Source organism: Gopherus flavomarginatus, chromosome 5 (genome assembly GCF_025201925.1).
Source record: "Gopherus flavomarginatus isolate rGopFla2 chromosome 5, rGopFla2.mat.asm, whole genome shotgun sequence".
In the NCBI taxonomy this organism is placed as follows: domain Eukaryota; kingdom Metazoa; phylum Chordata; order Testudines; family Testudinidae; genus Gopherus; species Gopherus flavomarginatus.
Window position 1 is genome coordinate 97,149,573 of NC_066621.1, and position 20,623 is coordinate 97,170,195.

At 45.3% G+C, this 20,623-nt stretch overlaps 1 protein-coding gene across 2 annotated transcripts in view; it reads right to left on the bottom strand.

Moving 5' to 3' along the window:
• Positions 1-20,623, bottom strand: part of MAPKBP1 (mitogen-activated protein kinase binding protein 1) — a 133,803-nt gene that overhangs the window by 41,117 nt on the left and 72,063 nt on the right. For both annotated transcript variants that reach the window (XM_050954935.1, XM_050954936.1), the window contains exons 4-7: positions 8,283-8,345; positions 7,423-7,480; positions 3,910-4,080; positions 737-874 (exon numbers count right to left, since the gene is read on the bottom strand). In XM_050954935.1, coding sequence (XP_050810892.1) covers positions 737-874; positions 3,910-4,080; positions 7,423-7,480; positions 8,283-8,345 — 430 coding nt within the window. The remainder of the gene's footprint in view (positions 1-736; positions 875-3,909; positions 4,081-7,422; positions 7,481-8,282; positions 8,346-20,623) is intronic.

Here is a 20,623-nt window from a genome sequence, read left to right on the forward strand (position 1 = left end):
CAGCAGCAAATCAATGAGACAGAACTACTTATGTGTCTGTCATTGGCTGACACAGGCCAGTTAGCCAATCGCAGGAAGAAACTTTGGGGATAGTGACGTCTGGTTTTCCCTGATGATCAAAACAGATCTGACTTGCACTGACATATCAGCGTCAATGGAAGATCCATGGTGCGAAATGTGAAAGGCTATCCTTGAGTGGATGCACCTTTGCAATACAGACAGGCAAACTAGCACATGGGGATTTGGCCTCCCAACAACAGCAACAGAAGCCACTACATGACACTTTGAAACATGCCCCTCAATATCTCAAGTCACACACATCCAAATCAAAGAGCCCCAAGTCCCTGCAGTATGAGGGGCCCAGAGATGGCAGCCACATATGCGAAGAACCATTGCCATGAAGAAATGGACGTGCCGTTGAATAGCACCAGTGCCAGGGTACAACAGAACCTGATTTGGCTGCCATGCACAGAATCCATGAACCACCTACACTGGCATACAGGAAACCTGGGTTTGGGTGCCAGACACAGCAGGCACTGGATAATGAGACAGTGGAGGTTACATCTTGAGAGCCAGTCAAAGACTAAAGCCTCTTCACACAGGAAATCAAAGATCAATTCTGAACCGGAAGCTCCTGTTCCCCACAGGCTGTGGAACTAGCTTATGCCATTATAGAAGCCACAAAGGCCCCCACTCACTGCTGCTTCTTTATACTTCTTCTGTCCCCACCTCTCACCTTGGAGGTTTTGCTGTCATCCAGGTACCAGAACTTGATGTGTCGGTTGCCAGCTGTGACGAAGTAACTGCAGTCCTCTGAAAATGACACTGCTGTCACTTTGCTGGACACCTTGTTGGCCGCCACCACAATGTTTTTCTGGAAAGACAATTGTTTCAATAGCTCAGATGTCTTGTTCAATAGCCTGTGTATAAGAAGGCTCATTTCAGCTACAGGCATTATGTATGGCAGGCACAGATTCAACATCTATCTGAACACAGGCTGGGAGGGTGAGTCATCTGCCAAACCTTCCACTACTTATGGTGCTCTGGCCGTTTGGATGTCACACTTTTACATTTAGTCCTGCTACTACATTATCTCAGCCACATAATGGTTCTCAGGTCACTAGTGCCTATAGTAACATGGTCATCTGCACCTTGCCTATTTGATAATCACAGGACACTCAGAACAAAACATACTTCCTTTTCTAAACAGTGAAAGCACATGCAGGCCAATATTGGCTGGAGTTTTTTTTTTTTTTTTTTTTTTTAGCACCAGGGCAGCAAGGGGGGGCACTGCTCAGGATGGGCAGTAGGTATTTTCCACAGGGAAATACCATAAATCTCTCCACCTGGGGAGTGGAAGAGAAGTCATAGGGCAAGAGGACAGGTGAACATGCTGCTTCTGTCCAGCCCTAGGGAAAAGAAACAGAGCAGCTACACCTGTGGTGAATCTCCCCTTCATGCACATCAAATAACCGAGGGAAGAGGGGGTGCAGGAATGGTATTTCCAAGGATTAATAGCAGAGAGTGGATTCAAAGATCTTGCCTCTCTCCCTCGTGGGTTTAAATTCTTGATCTATTTCCTGCAGTACTCAGTGGTCAACCAGACACTCACTCTGATCAACATTTCAATTTCCCATTCCTCCCCCAGAAAGTCATAAGCCCCACTTCCCCCTTCCTTCCACTAGCAGCCCTCCAAACTAGCCCGCCCTCAGCTCAGAAGTCATCTCATTCGGCTCAGAAGCTGTCTCATTCCAGAGGGCTTGTTGGAGGTCAGCACCAGAGCACTCTCAGAGGGGTAGAGGAGTAAAGAAGGCTAGACTCTGCCACCAGCAGCAAAGCAGCATTCTTGGGCCCAGACTCCAGGGCCTCTTGCACAGCTCCGCCAAACAGCAAATGCACCCAGAGCCCTCCCCGTCCTCACCATCAGGGTGGCTGCTGTGGCCTTTCCCCATTTGGAAACTAGGGAACACATCAGACAAAACTTCTTTGCTTCAGCTTGACCAAACATCTGGGTCAGTCTCCCAGACTGGAAGACGGGGATATCACAGCAGCCGTTCCTATGACCCTATGCCTCAGGAATGATGATCTTATGGTTAAGGCACTGCACTGGGACTTGGGAGATCTGGGATCAGTTCCTGATTCCGCCACTGATTTCCCCTGTGACTTTGGGCAAGGGTTCTGGAAGATACACTTTAGTCAAACACAAGTTAGGCTTTAGTCAAACAAGGCATTGGGCTCAATAAAAACGTAACAGTGGAAATTTAATGGCCTGTGATAGACAGGTCAGACTAGATGATCTAGTGGTCCCTTCAGGCCTTAAACTATGAATCTTATGAAAAATCTCTCAGTTTCCCATCTGTAAAATGGGGATAACACTACTTCCCTTCTTCTGTCCCATCTGTCTTGCCCATTTAAACTGTAAGCTCTTTGTTGCAGGCACTAACTGTTTTTTGTACAGCGCCTGGCACAATGGGACCTTGCTGTCTGGGGGACTCTCTAGGCACTACTGTAACATAAATAATAGTAGGAGAGCAGAGACCATAAGAATCTTGATTGTTGAGGTACAGCATTAAATCCCAGCCTTACTCTACATTACATCCATCTTCAAATCATTATTTCTGTGTGCCTCACTAAAAAGAACTTGAAGACTGAACACTGGATTTTCAATGACCACAAGGACACCAATGTTTTAATGTTAAGTTACTTGTCTACAAGATTAGAAGCAGGACAAAAACACTAGCTGATATAGGAGATGATCATGAAAAGACAGAATCTGAACTGTAGAATGAGAAAGGGGATGGAATGGTTAACAATATTTCAAGGGAACATTGACTTACAGCTGCATAACATGAGATTAACAGGTATGGATATAAAAAATAAATGTAAGATGGCTCCCAGAGAGGACTGGTTACCTGCAGAGGTACAGGAAGCTGACTCAAATTTGTGAGAATGTGACTGTCCAGTTCTATTACTAACACGGAGGTCCCCTTAGCAGATACATGTTTATCATTGTCATCATCGAATATTTATCTAATGCTGTAAATTCACACAGTGCTTTAAAGCACGGCCTTTATTCCAACATAACCAGGGGCAGCTCCAGGCCCCAGCACGCCAAGCGCGTGCTTGGGGCAGCATGCCGTGGGGGGCGCTCTGCCAGTCGCCAGGAGGGCGGCAGGCAGGCCACCTTCGGCGGCGTGCCTGCAGAGGGTCCGCTGATCCCGCAGCTTCGGTGGAGCTGCGGGACCAGTGGACCCTCCGCAGGCACACCTGCTGGAGGTCCACCGGAGCCGAGGGACCAGCGACCAGCAGAGCGCCCCCACAGCATGCCGCCGTGCTTGGGGCGCGAAATGTCTAGAGCCGCCCCTGAACATAAACATTGCCTCTCAAGTACTATTATGGCCACTGTCACAGTCATAATTAATCACCTCCATACAACCGCACTCATGGTACTTTTTGGGTGAGTATCTAGTCTCCCCCTCCTTGCCTCGGTTTATGATGTTTCCATCTCAAACACAACAAAAGCAAATTGTTCTCCAGCGTTTGTAACATGGATCCCTCAACCAAAGTAAAACAGATTCCTGGTTTGTGAGAGTTCCCATTCCCACTTCACAATCTTAGTTTGAATCAGTTTTCAACAGTCCTCTGGAAAAAACACAAAGAGTATGACAAAGCCTAGCAGCCTTCTGACTGGCCAGGAAGATATCACATATTCTTGAGAACAATCTTGCACTGGTTCTTTGACGATGGACTAGATGATCCAATCTCCATCCATCTCTAACTTGTCTGATTGTATGAATGTCAAAAGGAGCAGAGAATGAAAGAGCTATAACCCAATTTATCCCCAGACCATCTTTGGCCTTTCACAATGTGGCTTTTCCTACCATTAAGCTGATCTTCTTGCACACTTACCTTCCATGACCACACGTTGACAATCATGTCGTGCTGGTACCCCACTGAGACAATGTACTTGGAGCTGGGGGAGAATGCCACACAGGCCACGCCATACTTGTGTTCTTGGATCTCAGCCACCTGGGTCCGTTCAGCCACGTCCCACACTCGAACGGCTGGCATGTGCCCACTCTGAAGGGGTGATTCGGAGACAGAGAGCAGTGAACATAACTCGTAAGGCTAGCGGCGATGGATTCAGATATGCAACATCCCCACACATTTTTCCAAGCACACCCAACTTGGAAGTCAATCCAGGACTAGATCACAGCTCAACCCACAGGCATTCTATGGCCATTTACAGCGGAGTCAGAAGTTTAATGAATTTGCTGATTTCAGCAGATAACTGAAAGGGACAATAATAAAAAGTCCAAAAAACAAGAAAGTGGATCAACATTTTGCACACATCTCTATTCTCTGTAATGGAAACCAGTAACACATGGTGACCTTTAGAGCTCTCAATACAGGTCCCAATGGCCAGGTGTTCACAACACAAAAACTTACACTGTCACACTCAATGGCAATTTCTTTGGAAATTACCAATCTTCTCATTCCAAAGGTAATCACTCCATGCTACATTTAAGGCACATAGATAGGGCAGTGTTGGGGGTGAAATGCACTCCCCTTCTTGCTGCACTTGTTCTGTGGATAAACAGTCTCTACTGATGTCAATGCAGCACCTTTTGCCAGCACTAAGTCTCCCTGAAAAATCATTTATTCAGTTATTTAAAAGTACTCTTTATTTTACAAGACCAGCCAAAATCCTTGCCAAGTATATGATTAACGGAGAAACTCTACTCAACAGCTTCCTCAAGATTTCACCTGGAAACCTGTCAGAAAGTAGCCTGCAAGATAAGATCTCCATGGCAACAAGGCAAAATGGTGTCTTTGCCAGTCAGGGTAAAGCAAGTCACTTGCTCATCTGAAGGGGTGGCATGCTTGACTGAAAATCAAAACCTCAGAAACACAGAATGCAAGACATTTAATTGTCTTGCTTTGCAGCTTTACCTAGAATGTGATTGGCCTGGGAAAGCACAGTGCTCAGATTTTAATTTACTCAGCTCAGCTTTCACCCCGACTGACAGAGTTCAGTTCTCAAGGTACAGTCAAGATGGTACAAAAGTCAGTACAGCTACTTTGCAAAGCACTTACACTAGTTAAGAAACCAACCTCTAAATCTTCAGCCCCTGGAGACTTTAACAAATTCAATACACTTTAAATAATTGAACAGACGCTACCACCAGTGAGGTCTATCAACTCCCATGGGACAAGCAATTTATTCCTATATGGAAAGCCGCCATCTCCTCAGCATTTGAGATACTCAGACCAGAGCTAATACATATGGAGGGATGAGGGTCAGCCTCCGTGCTCTCACTGAAAAAAATCCAGCCATGCACCAATTTAATGTCACTAGGCGGAACTGGTACACTGAGCCTGCAAGATTCAGACTTCACAAGCTGATCACTCTTTAGTCAGCTATTACCAGTCTATACTAACTGCAGAACTTCAGCAGCAGTACTAAGAAAAGATTAACTGTTGCCATCAGCAGGGGGCACTACATGACAAGATGAACACTCAAAATTAATGCTTTTGAGAGAACCCACAGAAATGGCTGTAGAGCTGGTCAAAAAAGGTAAGTTATATGGTGCAAAACTCCTCAAATGAAATGAAAATTTGCCATTTCATTCTGAATTTTCCAGTTCTGTTGTAGTTTTGCAGCACAAAAGTTTCTAAACAAAAAGTTGTGTGTTGTATCAGTGGGAAAATAACCACTAACGTTTTTATTCTGCCACTGCACCCCTGAATGGTGAGGGAGGGAAGGAGTGAAAATGGTGTTTTCTCCACCAAAATAAAAATAAAAAAAAACTTTTCAAAACAAATCTCAATTTTCATTTTGAAATTTTTAATTGAAAAATGAAACTTCAACCAAAACAAACATTCTTTTGGTCAAAAAACAAACCCATAAGGATAATTTTCAGCCAGCTCTTCTCTGTAGGTATAACCCACTGGTAAGTGTCTCTTACAGGTCCTCCTCTGTGCCTGATGCATAAAGGGAGAAGCCTGTCACAGCCTAACAAGCTAACTTCACCAGCTTGGTCAACACACTGGGGATTGAACCAGGGTCATACAGAGCTTAAAGTATGAGTTGCTACAGCTCAAGCCAGAGAGCTCTAGTTGAGGGTGCAACAGAGGGTGCAACAGACTTGTATTTAGAGCTGGGTAAATAATTGATTTTTCAGTTTGATGGCTAAACCAAACTGAATCAACAAAAACCCTCAAAAATTCTCAGGGGCAGGGGGAAGGAATCATTTCAAGTCAAAATATTTAATTCAACCTGAAATGAAACATTTCATAACAGGGCATTTCACCCTTTTGTGGTATAATTTTAATTAGGTACATTTCAAAATGAAATGTCATTTTGAAGCAAAGAATCAAAATGTTTTGACTTTTTCAGAATTTTCCCCTCTTTTTTGGTCTGAAACTATAAGCTGAATTTGACCCGAACATGAATTTTTCCATCAAATAAATTGTTAGCTGAATTTTTTTTTGCCAACTTCTACTCATATCCTCCAAGTACTGGGCAGAGAGAGTGAGAGAGAGAGACTGGTGACATACACATTCACTAATAAGTTACAACATACTGGAGTTGGATGACAAGTAGTCATTAGAGACACATGACAGCAAGCTGAGCATGACCAAAAGGAAACAGGGAGACATTTGTGTGTGTTTCATTACAAATTCATTACATGTACAGTATGCACCTTGCACTTCTAACGCAGCACAGACCTCACAATACAGCCAGCCTTGTTCTCCCTTTAAGCACCTTTGAAAGGAGAAAGCATGTCGCCAGTAATGAAGCATGCACTGCCAAACCCACAGGCACTGGTCCCTTTATCACTACTCTGGAAGCTCCATTCCATAGGCACTTTTCACTCTCCCCTATATTGTTACGTCTTGCCTTACTCCCTGAAATCCTAAGGGATGCAACCCTAAATTCAACCCAGCCACTAGAAACTTCCAGTTTCCATCCCTCACTCCTTCCCCTATGTTAATAGGTAGAGCAGCGCCCAATATCTTCAGCTAATCTCCACCCTGCCATTGGCAAACGGAGCCTGTCCCAGGAGATTCATCTGCCTCGATCTGGGCAGACAGAACGTTTGGAAAATCCTTTCAATATGAGCTTAAGGAGATAACCAGTAACAAGGCTGGCTGATGCTAAGATGAATCAGTGGGTGAGGGCAAAAACCACATTTCCCCATATAAGGGCAGTGGAGAGGCACAGTTAGGGTCTCTCTTTGGATATTCTATGGGCCAAAACCCTGTTAAAAAGGATACAGGATTTAATTAAAAACCTCAAGTCCCCCCTACCTCCCCCTACTTGCCCATTTCCCGTTTTACAGCAGCCACACTTCTTCCTGGCCTGCAGTGGGATGGCCTGCAGACATGTACCTGTTTTAAACAATTTTCAGCACTTACCTCTCCAGTAACCAGGTACTTTCCATCAGGGGAGAAAGCAAGAGCTGTAATTGTCTTCCTAAAACAGAGACAGGAGGACACTGTGAGGTGGTGCCTGGTATCTGGTTTCAGTTCAGTCTGTCATGACTGGAGAATGGAGAGGGTGAGCAGATGTCCTGATATTATCGAGACAGTCCCAATATTAGGGGATTTGTCTTATATAGGACCCTACTACCCCCTGCCCCGTCCCAATTTTTCACACTTGCTATCTGATCACCCGAAGGTGGGGGGGAGGGAGGAGGAGGGAGAGGAGGAGGAGGAGGGTGTGACTGGAAAGAGGCCCACAACACATGTAATAACTTGACAATCGCTTTGTTTCCCCACAGGCTGAACACATGGATTCCCTGTAGCCCAAGCCCCTTACAGTGTGTCTGAGGCACAGAAAGGGTTTCACAGCTATGGGGTTATGGTCCTCTGGCCCCTGCCTGCCAACTAGAGGACCAAGTGTCAGTCGGTCCTGCTCTAAACCAAGGCTACAACCTCAGGGAAAGAATAATGCAAGTCCCACGGAGTTCAAGTAAAACATCCTCATTCCTTACAGCAGTTCCACGTGGGAATGTAGTATTTATGAGCTTTTTCCTAGTCATCATTGCTACAACTTTCCCCACAGTAACTCATATTAAGGAGGAGCTAGGGTTAAATTAGCAGGCAACTTCTCCCCACAGCCACTAGTCCCACAGAAGTGAGTTTAGGACTCACTAGCTTTGGGCACCATTATCCCCAGCAACTCTTATAGTTTGCTAGAGCCAGAAAGAAGACTCTAAATTCACCTCCCAAGTAATACGAGGCCAGCTGTCTGTGTATCTCTGAGTTTCACTCACCTGGAGCTGTTTAGAATATGGTGCTGCTTATTTTTCCTAGGGTTGAAGAGCACGACAACACACCTAGAAGAACAAGAACAAAAAGAAGTTGACAGAACAGCCTGTGAGTATCATAACATGCTCTATCCCCTTGTCCTTGGCAGAAGAATGAATGACAGCCTGGCACATCTGTCCCACCCCTACCCAGCTAGCTGGAAAATGCAAAGGGAGGTTGGGGGATAATCACAAATCACTCCCTTGTGGAGTGCCATAAATAATCATCTTTCCAAGGGCTGTTAGCCCTGAATCTCTTACCACTCACAAGCTAGACAGAAAGAAAGGTGAGTTAAGAAAGTCTGTGTGACAGCCCCACGATTCTGTCCCCTCTCCCCAGACGTAAGAATGACCCTACATTCTGGGCACCAAAACAGGATGTCTAGACCTGAGTGGGAAGGTAGGGAGCCAGGAAAGAGGAGTAACTCTCCGAGAAAAGAGCTGGGCATCTCCTCTCCAGTGACTTTCAGTATAGCTTTCCATCAATCGTATCCTGCCAGGCACTGCCATCAACAGTTGAGATTCTGCCCTCCTCTTACCCCTGCACCTTCAGCCAGGCCCTGAATGTCAGGACAATGACTGGGACTACCTCAGCATGGACCCAGACAGGAATTATCTTTTGTGTGGTATGGCTCTTGCCTCTAGCACAGACAGGACAGAAAAGGCCTCAGTTTGGGCCAAGAGGTCATTAGCCAGTCAGAAAACAAGAGGCACAGTGCAAGAGCCCATTCGCTTTGGAGACAAATGAAAAAATAAATAGCTTCCTCTGGGGTTGTCTAGAAATCAGCCTGAGGAGGAACTCTAGAAACCAGGGCGGGCAAACTTTTTGGCCCAAGGGCCACATCTGGGTGTGAAGATTGTATGGCAGGCCATGAATGCTCATGAAATTGGGGGTTGGGTGCGATAGGGGGTGAGGGCTCCGGCTGGGTGTGTGGGCTCTGGGGTGGGGCCAGAAATGAGGAGTTCAGGGTGTGGGAGGGGAGGGGTGGGGCAATGGGTTTGGGTGCGGGGGAGGACTCTGGGGATACGGACTCTGGGGTGGGGCTAGGGATGAGGGGTTGGGGGGTCAGGAGGGTGCTCTGGGCTGGGACCAAGGGGGGGGTCAGGGTGGGGGAGGGGGTCAGGCTCCAGGGTGCACTTACCTCAAGCAGCGGCATGTCACTCCCTGAGGCTCCTACGCGGAGGTGCAGCCAGGTCGCTCGGCACACTGACCCCTCTGCAGGTACTGCCTCTGCAGCTCACATTGGCCATGGTTCCCGGCCAATAGGAGCTGTGGGGACGGCACTTTGGGTGGGGGCAGTGTGCAGAGCTCCCAGCTGCCCCTATGCATAGGAACTGGAGGGGGGACATGCTGCTATTTCTGGGAGCTGCGCAGAACTACAGCACGTGCAGAATGGGGCAAGCCCTGGACCCCGCTCCTTGGCAGGAGCTCGGCGGCCAGATTAAAACATCTGAAGGACCCGATGTGGCCCCCAGGCTGGAGTTTGCCCACCCCTGCTAGAAACAAACAGTTGTGACCACCTCCCCATGGTAATCAATATAATCACCTCCACCACAAAACTTATGGTCCACCATTCTGGAGGAGCAGGAAAGGCGAGATTCCCCCAAAATTACTGACAAAGCCAGAAGTCTCACTCTTAGCATGCCGCAATGACTCTGCTGCCACACAAGTCTGCGTATGATCCAGAACACAGTCTCTCCCCTTCCCCACCCTCCATCAGTGAAAACCCTATGGGTCATTTTCAATACAGGGCAGAAGAGAATGCATCTCTGCCAGGGCCCCATCACATAACACAACACAGGGGCAAAGGAACCAACCCTGTGAAAACTCAGTCTCAGAAGTGGAAGGACATGCCCCTGCCCAGGAAAGACAACAAATTCTCAGCGACAAGATGATCCTCCCTCCCACCTGGTAAGCAAATTCATTTCTTGCAGGTACTGTACCATCAATGCCTTCAAAATAATTAGGGGGCTGGGGCACGTCTTACAACGAGAGTTTGAGGGAACTGGGCTTATTTACCCTGCAGCAGAGAAGAGTGAGGGGGCATTTGATAGCAGCCTTCAACTATCTGAAGGGGGGTTCCAAAGAGGATGGAGCTAGGCTGTGCTCAGTGGTGGCAGATGACAGAATAAGGAGATCTCAAGTTGCAGTGTGGGGAGGTCTAGGTTGGATATTAAGAAAAACTATTTCACTTGAAGGGTGATGAAGCACTGGAATGGGTTAACTAGGGAGGAGGTGGAATCTCCATCCTTAGGAGGTTTTTAAGGCCTGACTTGACAAAGCCCTGGCTGGGATGCTTTAGTTGGTATTAGTCCTGCTTTGAGCAGAGGATTGGACTAGATGACCTCCTGATGTCTCTTCCAACTCTATCTTCTATGATTCAAAGAACTCAGGCTCAGCAGGGCAGCTCCTCATAACTGCATTTCTCTCTTCCCCATATGAATACTCCTCACATAGGGCTGCAACATGAGGGAGACCCAGTTCAAGGGCTATAGGGACTTACTGGAGATGGCTAAAAGAGCACTTGTGACATCCTTTGTCTTAAAAAGAGAGGAGTGACATTGACTTCTGACACGGAAATATATCGCTCCTACTGTCTCTGGGCAAAAGCACAAGCAGTGGCAGCTGTAGAAGAGGGAAACACTTGGGGAAAGTTGGCATCCTCTACAATAGCTAGGTATGACTGCGGCTCCTCTCTAGTATTTGAGGATGCATCACAGCATGAAGAGAGAGTCCCCCTCCCCACAGACATGCAGGGAACACCTCAAAAGCTTCACCAGTTTTGCAGTGCTGCTACTTAGCTGTGCCACACCCTATAGCTCCCCCCTCCACTGCTGTGCCATTAAGATGTTGGGCAATACAGGACTCTGAGGTTCAGAAAATCCCTGGTAGAGACAAGGCCTTCAGACAGAGCTGACTACACTAGTGCAAATCACAGCTTATATCCTGCCGATAACAGGGGTTTGCACTAGCACATGACCAGCCATCCATGTCTGTCACTGGGGGAAATCCCTGGGGTAGATAAGGCCTACAAATTGGAGTAGGGAGCACAGTACCAAATGCTGAAGAGATATTGCTGTTTCATTATGAAGCCTACATGCTACAAATCTCACCAAGAGCCTCATCCAAAAGAAAAGGCAGAAGTTCTCACATATGAGCTTTTAAACAGAAGTAATTGTCATAATCAAGCCTCACTGTCACACTATTGCGCTCACACAAGAAGAACTTTACAGGGGTGTCCCTCCAATCTGTTCTCTTTTCAGTTTCCTCAGCAGCGGTAAGAAATCCCCTGCCATGAGCTTGGCGCCAACTGGAAAAGCCTGTAGCCACAACATTTCTCCAGGCACTGACATGTTGTAACAAACTCTTGTCCGACTCACACCATTGCCTCTCACTTGGTCTGACAGGGTTGCCCGCCAGGAACAATACAAGTTATGAAATGGAATAGACACCATAAAGAGGTGCAGACACTCCAACACCTCAGGCCCAATACTGCTGACTGATGCTGTCACACTCAGTTAACATCACTGCATCTTAGCAGATACCACCATAGGGCACTGAAGTTTTAACCTCCAGTTCACCAGCTTACAAAAACCAGCTTCCTTCGTTAGAACTAGCACAAGTTTCCCCTCAATGTTTTCCCCAAAGGTAGGCTGTGTGCCTGCTAAATGTTCTACCCATGCCCAGGTAAAATACATCTGCTGTGCTGAACATACAGGCATTCAACAACATTTACCAGTATGCTAGTTCTAATGGTACAGGTAACCTGGTTATCCAGCAGTGTAAGTGTTTTTAAGAGTAAAAAACACAGAAGGATCTAATTTAGCATGACCAGTCACTCCAGTTTCAGGTCTGATCTACTCTATTTTACCTCTGAAGGCTTCATGTAAAGAGGCAGGTGGTCTGTGATCCATTAACAATTCAGGGAAGGTTAAGCCCCTCAAATCATGAGCTATGAAATAGTACATTAGCAGATGGGAAAATCTGTGTAATCCTTAGCTTCCAGGCAATCAGAAAAACAAAGAGAAATCCCACTATATGAAGCAAGGTAGGCTTAATGGACCAAAGTCGTCCCTCGTGCAACTTAGAAGAATTACAACCGGGAGAATTTTGGTCCATTAAATCTTCAGAAAAAACAGTACGGAGAATTGAGGGTAGATGCGATATCCAGGTAGAATCATTTCTGTACAGCGGGTTTTTTAATATTAAGTTCCTCTGTGTTTTATGACTAGGGAAATTTGCATGAAAACAGGACCTTTGTGTAGGTCCACACTTCAATCACTACAGTGGCTATAGCACTTCAGCATAGACACTACCTATATGCCAACAGGAGGGGTTCTCCCATTTGCACAGGTATTCCACCTCCCTGAGATGTGGTAGCTAGGCTGACAGAAGATAGCACTTTCTACACCATAGGTTTGGTCGGCATAGCTATGTCTCTCAGTGGTGTGCCCCTGAGAGATGCAGCTATGCTGATGTACATTACCAGTGTAGACCAGCCCTTTGTGCTATTTTCTCAAAGAAAATCTAAAAATTAAAGACATGAAAGAAGACGTAATGGTCTTCAAACCAAGCAGGCAAATCCATAAATAAAGCATTTCCTAGAATAGCTCAGCAAATGGGTAGGATCCTGGGTTTTGCCGGTATTCTTACCTTAAACAACTGAGCCCACAGTTATTTACAAACAAACTTAGGCCTTACACCTCCAGAGTTGGCTATTCCCAGGGCTTCTTTCTGCAGGACTTCCTGTCACTCCTTCTAGCTCTTTTCCCTCATTAAAGAGGCTCAAACTCCTGTGCTGAAGTTAATAAGTCCCACCACCATGTCAGCCTGCCAGGGGGAGTCAGACAAATAGTTCCGGACCTTCACACAAGGGTGTAACACCTGACTGCCAGTCACAAGCAGATTTTTTAAAAATAACTCTTAAATGTAATCCATGAAAATATATGAATACATGCCACACCCTTCCACCCACACAAAAGCACCACTGCCAGTTAACAAGGAACAAAACATAACCCATTGCTACACCGCCAGAGGGCTGAATTTCACAGAAGTTACGTTTCATGGCAATCTTGTCACACTGTTCTAGTTTTATAAAGACTCTACCCAAATTTTAGGTTGTTTTAACCAATAGGATTGCAGTATGCAAATAAACTAAAGTTAATTATATGATGCATGCTACAAACACAAGAGCAGGAGCCAGGAACTCCTGAATTCTAATCTGGCTCTCATTCTGAATCTCTCTTGGGAACTTCTCTAGCCCTCTCAGTGCTAGATTGCTGCATCCGTTCAAAGGGTACTACAAAAGGTTTTTTTCTCTCCTGCTGATAATAGCTTATCTTAATTAATTAGCCTCTTACAGTTGGTATGGCTACTTCCACCTTTTCATGTTCTCTGTACATATATATATATTTCTTACTATATGTTCCAGTCCATGCATCCAATGAAGTGGGCTGTAGCCCACGAAAGCTTATGCTCAAATAAATGTTAGTCTCTAAGGTGCCACAAGTACTCCTGTTCTTTTTATAGTTAAAAGAATAATTGTGCTAGCAAAGTTTAACTGTTCGCTGTGGCCACATTTACCCTCCTAGTTTCTGCTACCCAATTCAGTCTGCGTCCACACTGCAGTCCTGCCAACCCTTGGAGTGCAGTGCATTACAGTTTTGCAGAGGTCCACATTCAACAGTGTCTGAAACAGCTTCCCAAAGCAGGGTTTGTGGGAGAGCCTAGAAGGTACTGTGGGATTGTGCAATGTATTAGTAAAATATATTGCTCAAGTCAATATAGGAAAATAGAAACTGCTATACTGTGACAGATCACTGGTTCACCTAGTGCACTATCTTGTTTCTAACCCATACAAGACTACATGGACATCATGAATCCTGAGATATATCCTTCAAGTTTGCCTGAGTGAATTTTACTCTGTCAACAGTTCACAACAAGCTTTACATGAACACTTTTTATTACTAAATACAGAAAAGCATCCATCTAGCCTTCTGCACGTTTAGTTTTTGTAAGGTTCTGTTTGTTCAGTGTTGTGCTACCAGTGGGTAGAAAAAATAGTGCCGATATTTTCACATTTTGAGCCCAATTCAGTTGGGCCAAGTACATCAAATCACCTCTTTTTCTAGAGCTCCCATCGGTTTTTACAGAAATTAAGCCTTGAAATTTAAATAAAAAAAAAATCCCAACCAATAATATTTCTGAAGAAAACTTTCTAGGTGTGTCCCAATGACAGCTTACAAATACAGACAAAACAATCAATAGTTCCGAAAGGGGCTTGCACTGTTTCCATGCACTAGAGTACTTGCTCCGGTGTCTGATGAGAGTTTAAAAGGTCAACATTATTAACTAGTTCACCGCTGATCATTTTAGCAGAAGTATCCAGCCACTATGGGATTGTGGGCAAGGCTCACATAGATTAACGACGTCATATTTTCCTCCCAGTCTGAACTCTGTTTTGCTGTCAAAGACGTTTATGAAACTATTCACTGCTGAGTGATAGGATTATTGCTGCCTAAGTGATGTCCTAGCTGATCTAGTATTTAGCTCCTTTGCATACTGAAGTTATTGGCAACAACATGCTCTTGTAAAGATCTTATTTCTAGGGCTACTGTGCCTTATCCTCAATCCTGCATTAGACCATCCCAGTGGCAACATGTATCATGAACTGTGGCTTTAAAAAAAAAAAAGAAAGAAATTAGAAGTTGGCTTTAGAATCTCTGATGGATCTAGTGTTTCTTTGTGAAGCACTTGGAGACCTTCAGACAAAAGGCGTTATGTAGGTGCCTTGTTTTATTCCAAAGGAGCCCACGTGCAGAGTAGTAACTGATTCTTGATGCAAAGGGGAGGCAATACATCTGTGTTACCATCAGACCCTCCTCCAAGGCTCTTGCAGAGAAGTTGAACTTTCTCCAGCAGGGATGGCAGGGAGCCACTTTGGAGTAGCGGGTGTGTAAGTGAGAGACACTTTGGAGAGTTTTCCATCAGCATGTGGCAGACAGGCCCCTTAGCACTGTGCACACTCCATGTGTGCTGGGGATCAGAGCAAGGAGGGTTAGCAGGAAACCTACAAAGAAGCAAGCACCTCTGGCAAAGGGAAAAAACAAGGAGGCAGTTTCCCTAGGCTAAATTTAGGAGTGGAATGGAAAGGAATCAGACATCAATATCACATTTACACACAGCATCTGACTCACTAAGTCACCAGCACTCCCCTCCTCCCCCCCCCCCACACACACACGCTCTCTCTCTCTCTCACACACACACTCTTTCTTCTTCCTCTGCTCATACCAGTGCCACTTCTTGCTCTTCTTTCCAAATCCCTGTCTCCCTTGGTATTTCACTTTCCCTCTCATTATTCTCACATCTGTTCCCCTGACCCATCTCTCTAGTCTCTGCTGCTCCTTCCCCGAACTCTCCCCTCCTTCCCCAGTAAGCTAATAAAAAGCAGATTTTGTAAGAAGTCTGTTTTCTTCCTCCTCCCTTCCTGCCCACCCCCACCCTCCCTACGGGGTATGAAAAGATTAAGAGACAATTATGTATTTCTTTCCAAAGCGATTCATCAACTCTGCCTTGCTTTATCTCACAGGACAAATGACTAGAGGCAGAGTTCATGGGACAAGTTCCTCTCCAGACCCTCTAAATTTGGACCATAAACTGAGGTGGCAGAGAAGAAAACAAGCTCTATTCGGACACCATTCAAACCCTGGCTCATCCTGGCTCCTCTTTCTGAATATTATCCCCCTTGGGCCCTTGCACATTCCTGCAAGAGTAAATGAAGAGAACAAGTGGCCCCGTCAACTTCTCACTGGTCACTTCCATGACTTCTTGCTCATTCACCACTCTTCCAGTCATGCCCATCTTCCCTCACCCCAACAAAGCAGAATAGTTTCCCAATTCACAAAACACATCCCCAAGCCTTGATGAGAACCAAACCTTTTCACCCAGTGCTAGTTGTCAGGGGAATCTTGATCAGATTAAGATGGTGTCAGTAAAAGCTGGTGATAATTTTCCATGTGGCAACATTCCCTGCCAACAAGTTTCTTTAATTCACAGCCAATGCTGTGCGGGGGTTAGCTGTGATGGGACACGTCAGTGGGGAGGATGTGCATGCACCTCACATGTGAAATACTTATTCATCTATGTCAATGAAATGGATTTGGATGAGAAGGGCAGATCTATGGAGAGATTAAGACATGGGTGTCAAAGCATGAGCACCATGAGCCCTGGAGCTCATGGCATCATACCGCAGCCAGGGAGATTTGCTGGAGAATACCACCAGGATGGTTGCAGCCACAGAAGGGCTACAGTTAGATTCATGCTGCACACTTCAGAGAGACCAAAATAGATTAGCAGGAAACAACAGCTAAATAAGAAGCCCAGCACAAAACAAAGGGATTAATTGTATTTTAAAAGTTGCTAAACTCATAAATTGGAGATTACATGTTATTAAGCATGAGCACTGTGTAACCTAGGGCAGTAAGGCTCCCAGTGGGAATTTATTGTTTTATAACAGGGTGGATAAAAACCAATGATTTAAAAAACAAAAAACAAAAACACGGATTTTTTTTAAATCAGATTTTTTTGATAAAATGCTTTTTGAGGAAAAAACCTATTTAAAGATAGTTTTAATTAAGATACATTATAGCTCAAAGATCTCCCATCATGGAATAGGGATTATAAATTCTGTTTCTATAGTATGAGACAATATATTCATGTAATGTTTAAGAAAAGTTTTGTAAAGGAGTTCCAATACTTCACGGATTAGGGACTCAATTTTATGGGGTTCCAGGGGCTTCTGTACAGATTATTTAGGTTAATCTTTCTATCTACCCAATGGGACTCAGTGCTCAGTCTAGAAGATACCATCAGAGATGCTTAGTTTTGCAGTTCTCCAACTGTGGATTTGTATCTCCAGGGGTAACATGCTTGTTAACAGCAAAAATGTTTTTGAATAAATAAACAATATATAGAGGTGAGAACTAACAGATCTCAACCCTATTGTCCTTCTGCAAATTTGTGTACGTAGAGTCAATCCCTTACCTCTCTCTAAAAGTGCAAAGTTTCAAAAAGTTCAATGAATAGAAGATTGTTGGGGGCAGAATAGATCTGGACAAGGAGAAGTCTGCAGATAAATGGGAGAAGTAAGGAACATATGCTTATTTTGTTAAAATATTGTATATTTGCTGTTGAAGAAAAATCCAGAATACTTAACATTGTTGTTTTAGTTAAATAAAACAGTTTAAATGTCTGTCTGGTGATGTTCTCCTCCTAATACAGCATGGCAAGAAAATCCTCCTGTCATGGTATAAACCCCCACTCTGAACCTTAACGTCCAAAAGATAGGATACCAGCATGAATTCCTCTAAGCTCAATTACCAGCTTAGTACTTGTAGCGCTGCCACCAACCAGGAATTCCAGTGCCTGGTACACTCTGGTCCCCCCAAAACCTTGCCCGGGGACCCCCAAGACCCAGTCCCTCTGGATCTTAACACAAGGAAAGTAAACCCTTTTCCTCACCATTGCCTCTCCCAGACTTCCCCTCCCTGGGTTACCCTGGAAGATCACCGTGATTTAAACTCCTTGAATCTTAAAACAGAGAGGAAAATTCACCTTCCCCCCCTCCTTCTCTCTCCACCTCCCAGACTCTCCCTGAGAGAGAAAGTAATCCTAACACAGAGAGAAAATTAACCTCTCTCTCCCCCTTCCCTCCTTTCTCCCTACAAATTCCCTGGTGGATCCAGACCCAGTCCCCTGGGGTCTCACCAGAATTAAAAAACAAAAAAAAAAAACAATCAGGTTCTTAAACAAGAAAAGCTTTTACTTAAAGAAAGAAAAAAAAACAGTAAAAATTATCTTTGTAAATTTAAGATGGAATATATTACAGGGTCTTTCAGCTATAGATATTGGGAATACCCTCCCAGCCTAAGTATACAAGTACAAAGTAAAATCCTTTCAGCAAAATACAAATTTGAACTCCTTCCAGCCAAATACACATTTGCAAATAAAGAAAAGAAACATAAGCCTAACTCACCCTATCTACCTAGTACTTACTATTCTGGACGTATAAGAGACTGACTGTATCAGAGAGATTGGAGAGAAACCTGGTTGCACGTCTGGTCGCTCTCAGAACCCAGAGAGAACAACCACCAAATTCTAAACAGCACACACAAAAACTTCCCTTCCTCAAGATTTGAAAGTATCCTGTCCCCTGATTGGTCCTCTGGTTAGGTGACAGCCAGGCTCACTGATCTTGTTTACCTTTTACAGGCAAAAGAGGTATGAAGTACTTCTATTTTATTAACTCTTACTTATCTGTTTATGACACCTCCAAATATTGATGATCAACCTGTTGAATTGGAGATAGTTCATCTCCCAAGGACTTCATAAATATCTGCTTCAATTACCTCTGGTAAATGAAATAATCAAACAATCATTCATTTTCTGATATAGCTGTAAAACTAACCTGAAAAGTTTTCAAAATAAATCACTGTTTAAAAATGTATAGCGTGTACCTTCTAAAAATGAAACCTACATCTATCTCTGAGTTGTGAAGAATGTCTATTAAGCTTATAACAACCAACAAGAATGCACTTCTGTGTAGAAATCCATGATTAAATCATGTCTTCCTGATTTAAATCAGATCCACCCTGTTTTAAAAGCCTGGCTGGCACACCAAAATGTGCAGGACAAAGAGCCAGAGAACATCAAAGGGCAGGCCCTGCTTCATCTTCGCCATATCTTCTGGTTGCTTCTCTTAATCCGCCAGTATCATCTCAGCCTTGCCTGCACTGAGCTTCAGGCAGCTGGCTCCCATCCATGCCCCAGTCTCCGTCAGACACTGGACTAAGGCAGGTGAGGTAGCAATCTAGAGCTGGGAGTCTTCAGCACACTGACAGCACCAAAGCTCGAACTCTCCTCACTAACTCTCCTGACAGTGCCTTCGACACGTTGGCAGGAAGGGAAACCAAGATGGAAAGCTGTGGAACTCCACATAAGAATGCCATTGGGGAAGAGGGACAGTTGCCCCACAACTCCCTTTGAGAATGCTCAGAGAAGAGCCGTGCAACCACAGAGCAGCACCATCCACTGTCGCTGCAGTCAACTGGTCTGCAGACTACTCCTCATGACCAAGCATAATGAAAGCCCCACCATTCCTACCTGGAAAGGGAAAGGGAGAGTCCACCCATATCAGCCATTCTTGGCCCAAACAACTTGGGTCCACCAGGCGGAAGGATTGCAATCAGAACTTCACTATGTATCACCACAATATACATCCAACTGAAGGTGGCAAGCCCACCATCCCATCATTCCCCAACATCATAACCAGGCAATACGTGACCAAACACAGGAGATGTGCCCCATTGGGTGACATGACTTTTTAAAGTTGCATAAAACACTTTCTTTTTAGAAGCAGCCCTGGGAACCCCCTTCCCTTCTCCTCTGGGCTGCTCCAGCCTTGCAGGGACCCTCCTGAGCAATGCCCACACATGTACACCGCCCTTCCTTCACCAGCCCTGCCACTACAAAGAGCTTCTCTCAGCAGTGCTTCCAGTCTCTATGGTAAAAGGAAAGCTAGAAGAAAAAAGCACACTCTATAAACTAGTTCCAGGGGAAGACAGAGCAGAGCTGATTTACAGGCCTTGCAGGGATAATCCCTGCAAAGCTAAGGGCTGTCTCTCCTCTTTTCGCCCTCCCTACCTCTGCAGAATCTGTATAGCTCATCCCCTCTCCCTGTGAGTTCAGATGTTTCCAGCAAGGGGGTAATGGAGGAATAGGAGGACTCTACATGGTCTCTCTCTCTCTTCACCCACACTGGCAGGGGCACCATTTGAGGGGGGAAGCAGGACACCCTCCTGCCCCCGAGTTTCATACAGGAGGTGTGCAAGCTCCCAGGTGGAGCTTTAACTACAGCACTGTATTAGGCATTGTCTACACTGACAACTGAACAACAAAGAGTTTGTCTTTCAGAGGTGTTAAAAAATTACCCCCCTCCCCCCAAAAGACAGAAGTTTTGCCAATGACAAGCGCCAGTGTGAACAGCGCTTTGTCAGTAGGCGCTCTCTCTCCTGCCAACAACACTAACGTCGCTCGTTGGAGGTGGACAAACAGCGGCTGCACTACACGCCTTTCAGCGGCACAGCTGTGGCGACACAGCCATGTCACTAAAAGCTGCGTAGTGCAGACCAGCAGTTCTCAACCAGAAGTCCGAGGCCTCCTGGGGGGCCAGAAGCACATTTCAGGGAGTCTGTGGAACAGGGCTGGCATTAGACTCACTAGGGCTCAGGGCAAAAAGCCAAAGCCCAGC